Source organism: Bidens hawaiensis, unplaced genomic scaffold (genome assembly GCF_021521415.1).
Source record: "Bidens hawaiensis isolate Kalapana, Puna unplaced genomic scaffold, B.hawaiensis_p1.1 tig00002306_1, whole genome shotgun sequence".
In the NCBI taxonomy this organism is placed as follows: Eukaryota; Viridiplantae; Streptophyta; class Magnoliopsida; order Asterales; family Asteraceae; genus Bidens; species Bidens hawaiensis.
Window position 1 is genome coordinate 1,817,422 of NW_027491123.1, and position 7,996 is coordinate 1,825,417.

General features: G+C 32.1%; 1 protein-coding gene across 1 annotated transcript; it reads left to right on the plus strand.

Annotated features, from left to right (window-relative positions):
• Positions 1-470: 470 nt before the first annotated feature.
• On the plus strand, positions 471-2,376 carry LOC143615962 (WAT1-related protein At3g28050-like). The gene is made up of 5 exons (XM_077088944.1): positions 471-605; positions 684-915; positions 995-1,156; positions 1,864-2,015; positions 2,102-2,376. Exons 1-5 carry the CDS (start codon positions 496-498, stop codon positions 2,238-2,240), a joined length of 795 nt encoding a protein of 264 aa, XP_076945059.1. The 5' UTR covers positions 471-495; the 3' UTR covers positions 2,241-2,376.
• Positions 2,377-7,996: the final 5,620 nt, after the last annotated feature.

Sequence of the window (7,996 nt, forward strand, 5' to 3'; positions counted from 1 at the left end):
AAAACCCCAAATATGTGAGTTACATACCAATTAAAACCAAAAAGACCAAATTATCTTTGAAAGCTGCAAATAACATCAATCCAACAGAGTCCTTAAATATGAAACCTAAAATAGACAAACAAAATACCAAAAGAAATTAGCAATTCCAGAAATAAAATTACCAAGCCAAATTGTCAACACAAGATGCATATAATTACCTTCAAACAAGATCCAGTAGAGTAGAAGAAACCATAACCTAAATGCGTCAACAAACTTTGACCTGCATTGAAACATGGAAAATTGGAGTATAATCAGGCTAGGGTTAGGTGAAGTGTACCTTTTAGATGACGAATTATGGAGAGGATGGTTTTAAGACTATTTTGCCCTTCCTATATTTATTATAATATAATAATATAGATATAGATAGTATAGATATTTATTTATTTATTATTATACTCTTTTAAATTACTTATGACGGATTTTATAACACACTGACCGATTAATGTCTAAAGTTTCATGGCACAGATATTCGGTTATACTGGTATCTATTACTCATCTGCTACTCTAGCAACAACATTGCTCAACCTCATACCAGGCTTCACTTTCATACTTGCCATAATATGCAGGTACGACCTATTCACCACACTGCCAAAAAGCATGACATCTGAGTTTGAACTTTGAATTTATTCACCTGATATTTTTAGGATGGAAAAAATCAAATTCGGAAGCTCAGTGACAAGTGCAAAGTTCATTGGCACAATCGTCTCAGTCGCAGGAGCTATAATGGTGACTCTTTATAAAGGCCCACCAATAATATCATCTCCTCTCGAATCAGAAATCACAAAGAATTTATCTGCGCAACCGTCAAAATGGGTGCTTGGAGGAATCTTTTTAGCAATCGATGCTGTTTTTTCTTCTATGTATATCATTGCACAGGTGATATGATACATTGAAAGTGAATAGTCATTTGAATATTAGCATATTGTAACTAACTTGTTTTATTTATGTTTATCAGGCATTTGTTCTTAAGAAGTACCCTGCAGAAATGATTGTAATCTTTGCATACTGCTTTGTCTGCACCATTTTATCTGGTCTAACATCTTTGATTGTTGAAGATGACCCGAGTAGTAGTTATAGTTTACAGTCAAAGAAGAGGCTGCTTTCCGTCCTTTACTCGGTAAGTAGACATTCTTAATGTCTAGGCATGTTAACGAACCGAACGTTCAATGAATTGTTTGGCGGGAACTTCGTTTATTTAATAAACGAACAAGCATGGGCAGTTTTTTTGTCCATCTAATTAAATGAAGGAGCATGAACATGCCTCCTTTGTTCTTTTATGTCGTTTATCTTCATTCGTTTAGGTTCGTTTATATTCACTAGTATATGCTTTTTTAAGTTTGTATTTTACATATTTATCTAAATTTTTAGGCCCGTTACAATTTAGTCTAGTTTTATTAATGCGTATTACAATTTATCTAGGTTAATAAGTTTTCAGGTCTGACATATTTATGTTTGTGTTTACTTTAAATTGGTGTACTGCTGTACGCTCATCTATGGTCAGTTATGTTCGTTTGTTTACGTTTGTGAACTGTTTGTTTATACTATTAACGAACGGGCACGGGCACATTCATTTCCTAAACGAGCGAACACGAACAAGAAAACATCGTTCGTTAATTATTTGTGTAATCGTGTTCGATTGTTTGTTCTTGTTCGCTTTCGTTCAGTTCGTTTACAGTCTGACACTCTCATATAATCCTAGTGGCATTAATGAGTGCATTGCATATTTATATTCTTCATTTATGATTATTGTTAGTATTAATGTGTTGTTTAATTTATGGCATTAGTGAGTGCAATACATATTTATATTCTTTATATTACATGTAGGGCATCTTCGGGTCTGCTTTTCATGTAACGGTTCAAGTATGGTGTGTACGAAGGAGGGGCCCGCTTTTCGTTGCTATGTTTCATCCGGTGGGAATTGTGATTTCAACTTTTATCGGTGTCATCTTCTTGGGTGATGGTTTCTATCTTGGAAGGTGAAACCCGAAAACAATTTGTGTTTGTGTTTATGTTTATTTCACATCACATTAATAATTTGAAATCTGAAATAATTTGTGTGCAGTTTGTTGGGATCAGTTATTGTAGTAATTGGGTTTTATAGTGTGATGTGGGGAAAAGCTAAAGATGAAAAGATTGCGGCGGTTACAAAAATGGAGGATGAACAGGCCCCTCTCTTGCAAGATGTTGAGCAGTCATCATAAAACTTGATTTCTGATATCAAAGAAAAACAAACCTCATTAAGCTGGTGATCATATACAGTACACTTTTTTATATATATAGATATGTTTCATAGGTCATCATGTTGTATATAGATATGTTTGATCTGTAGTTTGTTATTGTCCAAATGGGTCTTAGCGTATATCATTGTATTAAATACATTACACAGAATTGTATATAAGTACATTTATGTATACAATCTTTCTCCTCTCAAAAACCCCGGCAGTTTTGTTATTTTGCAGATCGACACATCTACATGCTGAATATATGGTAAACTTTATGTGTTGTATTGTTCTTTTGTTTTTTGGTAACGTTAATAAAACGTGTAGTGTCGTGTTAAATGGGTTGTGTCTGACATGACATGTTTAACATGATGTGCACGAACACGACACGTTTAACTAAAAATGTTATTTACTTGAACAGTAACACCAACATGTTTAATAAATAAGTGGTTGTACTACGCACTTGAGGAGTCATGATAGAACTTGATTTCTGATATCAAAGGATAACAAACATCATTAAACTGGTGATCATATATAGGTACACTTCTTTAATAAAATGTTAATTTATGTTGATATGTTTTATAAGTTATCTTGTTGTATATAGATATGTTTGATCTCTTGTTTACATGCTAAGTATATTATGCCATTGTATGAGACATAAATATATAATCATTTATGTTTTCTTACTACCCACTGTTTCTCTAAAAATCCTACAGTTTTGTTCTGTTTCTTCTCTTGGGAGATGAGTATGTTGTAGACTTTATTTGCAGTATAATGTTTTTGTTTTTGACAGAGCTAACAATGCATGTGTTGTCGTGTTAAATGGGCTGTGTGTGACTTGACGTGTTTAACATGATTGCTGAACATGAGCACAACACGTTTAATTAAACATGCTATTTAAAACATTAATACGAACATGCTTATTAAGTAAGTTACATGACACACTTAACACAACTAAATCTAGCCCATTCAATAGCACGAATGATACGACACAACATGACTCATTTAGCATGGTGAATAAATAATAAGACATAGCTAACTTATTAAGATAAAAGTTACAAAAAACTACAGTCCATAAAATTTAAGTAAATGTCAGCAAGAATTGCAGTAAACTCTAATTTTTGGTTGTTTTGTAACACCATTGGTCAAATTTTATTGTTAGTTAACAAGCTTCCTCACCCCTCTTAAATTAGGAAAATTGTTTGCATCAATCAACATACTGCCATCTTTATTTTATAAAATATCACACTTAAAACTCAACTAGAATTTTTACCCCGCGCTTTGCGACGGTAACAATGCTCGATTAAAAATAAGAAGTACGGTAATAAACATGTCCTCTATCATTTTAAAACGTCCGTATGTTTTATATATATTTTGAAGAATAAGAAAAACAATAATAAATAGTGTTTTTTTTTATTTTTTATACGAATATCTTTTTGTTATATAGAAATTATAAAAAAAATAGTGAGTTTTTTTATACGTTATGCTATATGTTATGGTCATTGCGTTTTTCTTCATTATGTTTAGAAATTGTGTTTTACCAAACTATGTTTTAACATAATGTCTTTTTCTTATTGTGTTTTAACAATTGTTTTTTTTTTTCATTTTCAAAATTGTGTTTTTTCATTGTATTTTTAAATTTTATTATTTTATAATGTTTGTTCATAGTGTATTATCATTGTGTTTTTAAGGTGGTGGGAGTCATCCCACTCACATTCTTCATCCCATCCAACTTTTTACCACTTCTTTAGACTCTCTCATTCACGCCAGCGTCACATCATTTTATCTCACAACCATCTCAACCCATTCGGTTTTTGAGATATACTTAAAGAGCAAACATGCTGATAGCGTTTAAAGAAACTGAGGAATTATTTTCATTACATTACACATTTTATTACATACTAGTTTTAGAGCCGTGTTACACACGAGATAATTCAAAATATAAAATTATAAGCAAAACAAATAATTTCATGGTGTATATGAAAAAAAATGTATTACATCTATGCTTGTATCTATACAATGTGTATATAAATTGATTTTATTTATATCACAAAATGGTTTTTTTTAATGAACTTAATAAAAAAATGTCCGTGCATAATCGTACCCGAGAATGCTTCTTTCTATTGAAAAATTCATTCTCGGTGTCATATAGGTATAATTGAAAGAATTTTTGTTATGAACCAATTTTGAAAATAAGACTTCTCATACGATAGTAGTTCTAACTACTCAACCTAAGTACAAAAGAGGTGTTACCTTTATTGATATATCTATCAATTTACCACCCATCAAAAGAAAGTAGGATATTAAATTGTAACAATGGATGTTCTTCAAGAACTATGTTTTTCTGAGCTACACCATAAAAATGATTTTGATAAGTTTCAGAAGGCTTCTCGACTTTGTCATAATGACAACATAAAAAATAACATGTTAACCTATTCAATTTTGTGAATATTTTGTTACATTTGAGCATAGTTTTGCATGACATGCTTCCTATACAACGTTCTGATCACCTTTGAAGGAAAAATTAATGTTGACATAAATATTTGAAATTTGATAAAAGTTAGAAGCATTGATAGGCATGGGGGTGGCATGTTGAAAATGTTCGCAATCTTTTCTAAAGTTTTAATGGTTGAGGGAAAAATAGTCAATTTGCCAAATCCCGAACCTTTTGATTATTTCAAAAAATGCCCTTAAAAATAAACTTGAACCCCGAATCATGTTTAAAATTCTAACTTTCATACTTTTGACATTTTAAAGTCAACACTTTGAACCCATAACAAATTTGACGATAAATCTATTTTGCTTTCTCAAACTTTTAAAAATACTCAAAATTTTCATTTTTGACCCGTAACAAAATTTGACCTAAATGTAGTTAACTTGTACCAAACAATATATTTACCAACTTTTGACCTATAAAATCAAATTTAACTTCCACAAAAAACCCAAAATAATTTTCATTTGAGAAACATGATTTGTTGTTGATTTTTGGAATTGACCAAGTATTTTGAAATATATAGTAAAATAATATGTTAATATTTATATTTATAAAAATATATAGATATTATATAAATATAGTTTAAAAGGAAAGTGAATAATTATTGATTTATTACATATATTAAGGTATATTAGTTTTAGAGGGGAAAAAATTGTGAGAATTAACCAAAACATGACAAGTGTCTCCATTTATTTTACTTTATTAGAATACTAGTTTTAGAGCCCGTGTCACACACGGGATGATTCAAATTATAAAAATTACAAGTAAAGCAAATAATTACATAACGTATATGAAAAAATGTATTACATCTATGTTTGTATTTATAGTATGTGCACATAAATTGATTTTATTTATATCACAAAATGATTTTTTTAAATGAACTTAATAAAAAAAATGCACGTGTAAAAACGTACCTGGGAACACTCTTTTTATTGAAAATTTCATTCTTAGTGTCATATATGTATAATTGAAAGAATTTTGTTTCTCAACCAATTTCAAGAAGAAGACTTCTCATACAATAGTAATTTTAACCACTCAGCCTAAATGCAGAAGGAGCATTACCTTTATTAATATATTTATCAATTACCACCTATCGAAGGAAAGGAGAACATTAAATTGTAACGATGGATCTTATTCAAGAACTCTATTTTTCTGAGCTACACCATGAAAAGGATTTTGATAAGTTTCATGAGGCTTTTCGACTTTGTCATAATGACAACATAAAAAATAACATGTTAACCCATTCAATTTTGTGAATATTTTGCTTCATTTGAGCATAGATTTCATTACATGCTTTCCATACAACGTTCTGATCACCATTGACAAAAAAGTTAATGCTTACACAAATATTTCAAATTTGATAAAAGTTAGAAGCATTGATAGGTCTAGGGGTGGCATATCAAAAGTGTTCGCAATCTTTTCTTAAATTTTAATAGTCGAGGGGAAAATAGTCAATTTGCCAGATCCCGAACCTTTTGATTATTTCTAAAAACGCCCTTGAAAATAAATTTGAAACCCGAATCATGTTTAAAATTCTAGCTTCGTTTAAGCATAGATTTCATTACATGCTTCCCATACAACGTTCTAATCACCATTGAAGGAAAAGCTAATGCTTACACAAATATTTCAAATTTGATAAAAGTTAGAAGCATTGATAGGTCTAGGGGTGGCATATCAAAAGTGTTCGTAATCTTTTCTTAAATTTAATAGTCGAGGGAAAAATAGTCAATTTGTCAAATCCCGAACCTTTTGATTATTTCTAAAAATGCCCTTGAAAATAAATTTGAAACCCGAATCATGTTTAAAATTCTATCTTCATTTGAGTATAGATTTCATTACATGCTTCCATACAACGTGTTAGGACATGAAATGTCATGTGTATGTCCCCAGTTCTATCAGGATGGTTCGATATGAAAATAACGATCGTGAAACCAAGTTAACGGACTGAAAATGTCAAAAGAAACTGATTCGATCGAATCAGTGACTGATTCGATCGAACCAGGACTCATTCGATCGAATGAGATACTCATTCGATCGAATCAGTATACGATATATAAACGAAACTTAGGAAATTTCACAAGGGGGAGCACACATTACACACAGTCACGAACCTGCTACTGCCGAAAATCCTCTCTGCCAATCTTCGTCGTGTCGGTCTTTTCCTCCGTCCCTAGGTGTCAAACCGTCTTAGGAATCGTAACCGTGCGTTGTTGATCACCATCGAATCGCCGTGTTAGAGGATTCCGCACTCTAACACGCTGCCCCGTGAATCGTTGGGAAACCGTGTCCCGCACCGGTCCGACAAAGTGGTATCAGAGCCTTTGGTTCTTGATTCACGTTAGATTCGTGGTGAAATTCGTGTTTTTCTCGCGAAAATCGTAATTTTTGCCGGAAAATTTCGAATTTTTGGTGTTTTTGATCTTGGTGTTCGTCGTGTTCTTGTCAAAAACTGTTAAAATTGTCATATTTTGGTGTTTTGATCTTAGAATTGTGTGTTAAAAGTTCGAGTTTCGTCAAGAACGTTCTTCGCGTTCTTCGTGTTCTTCGTATTTTTGGTGGTTTTGATCCGTTTTTTTGGTTGGTCTTAAGTTGTTTTTGTGTTAAAAAGTCATATTTCGATCTTAATTTGCCTCTTGATCTTTCAAAATTCGTGTTTTTGATTCAAAATTCGAAAATCCGTCAAAATCTTCTAATTTTAGAATTTCCAGAATTTTCGATCGAACCAGTCTATTTTTGGAACTCATTCGATCGAATAGCCTTCCTATTCGATCGAACAAGTTTAAACTTTGACCGAATCAGTTTTTTCCCGCCGAGAATTACGCCTAGTTCATTCGATCGAACCAGATTTGTTCATTCGATCGAATTAGTCACCATTCGATCGAATAAGTTTTTTATTCGATCCGCCGATTCGATCTTTGTCTTATTCGACTGTCAGAACCCGTTCGATTGAACCAGAAACTCTTTCGATCGAACCTCTCAACCCATTCGATCGAACCAGATTCACATTCGATCGAATAACTTTCAGAAGATCAGATCTGTATTTCAGAGAGACATTCGATCGAACCAGAACACATTCGATCGAATAGGTCACTCATCCGATCGAATCAAACCCATTCGATCAACAGTTCAACGTTAAAGCAAAGAAACAAAGATGGCTGCAAGTTCGAGTACCAACAAGAGGATTCAATCGATTCTCGAAAGTGATTCTGAATCGGGAAGCTATAACAAGCCACCAAAGCTAATG

Excerpts from the sequence above, each read along its gene's own strand:
- LOC143615962 (XM_077088944.1), top strand. The coding sequence starts at position 496 with ATGGCACAGATATTCGGTTATACTGGTATCTATTACTCATCTGCTACT. Across the intron at positions 606-683 it reads ATACTTGCCATAATATGCAG|GATGGAAAAAATCAAATTCG; the intron begins GTACGACCTATT and ends TGATATTTTTAG. Across the intron at positions 916-994 it reads CTATGTATATCATTGCACAG|GCATTTGTTCTTAAGAAGTA; the intron begins GTGATATGATAC and ends TATGTTTATCAG.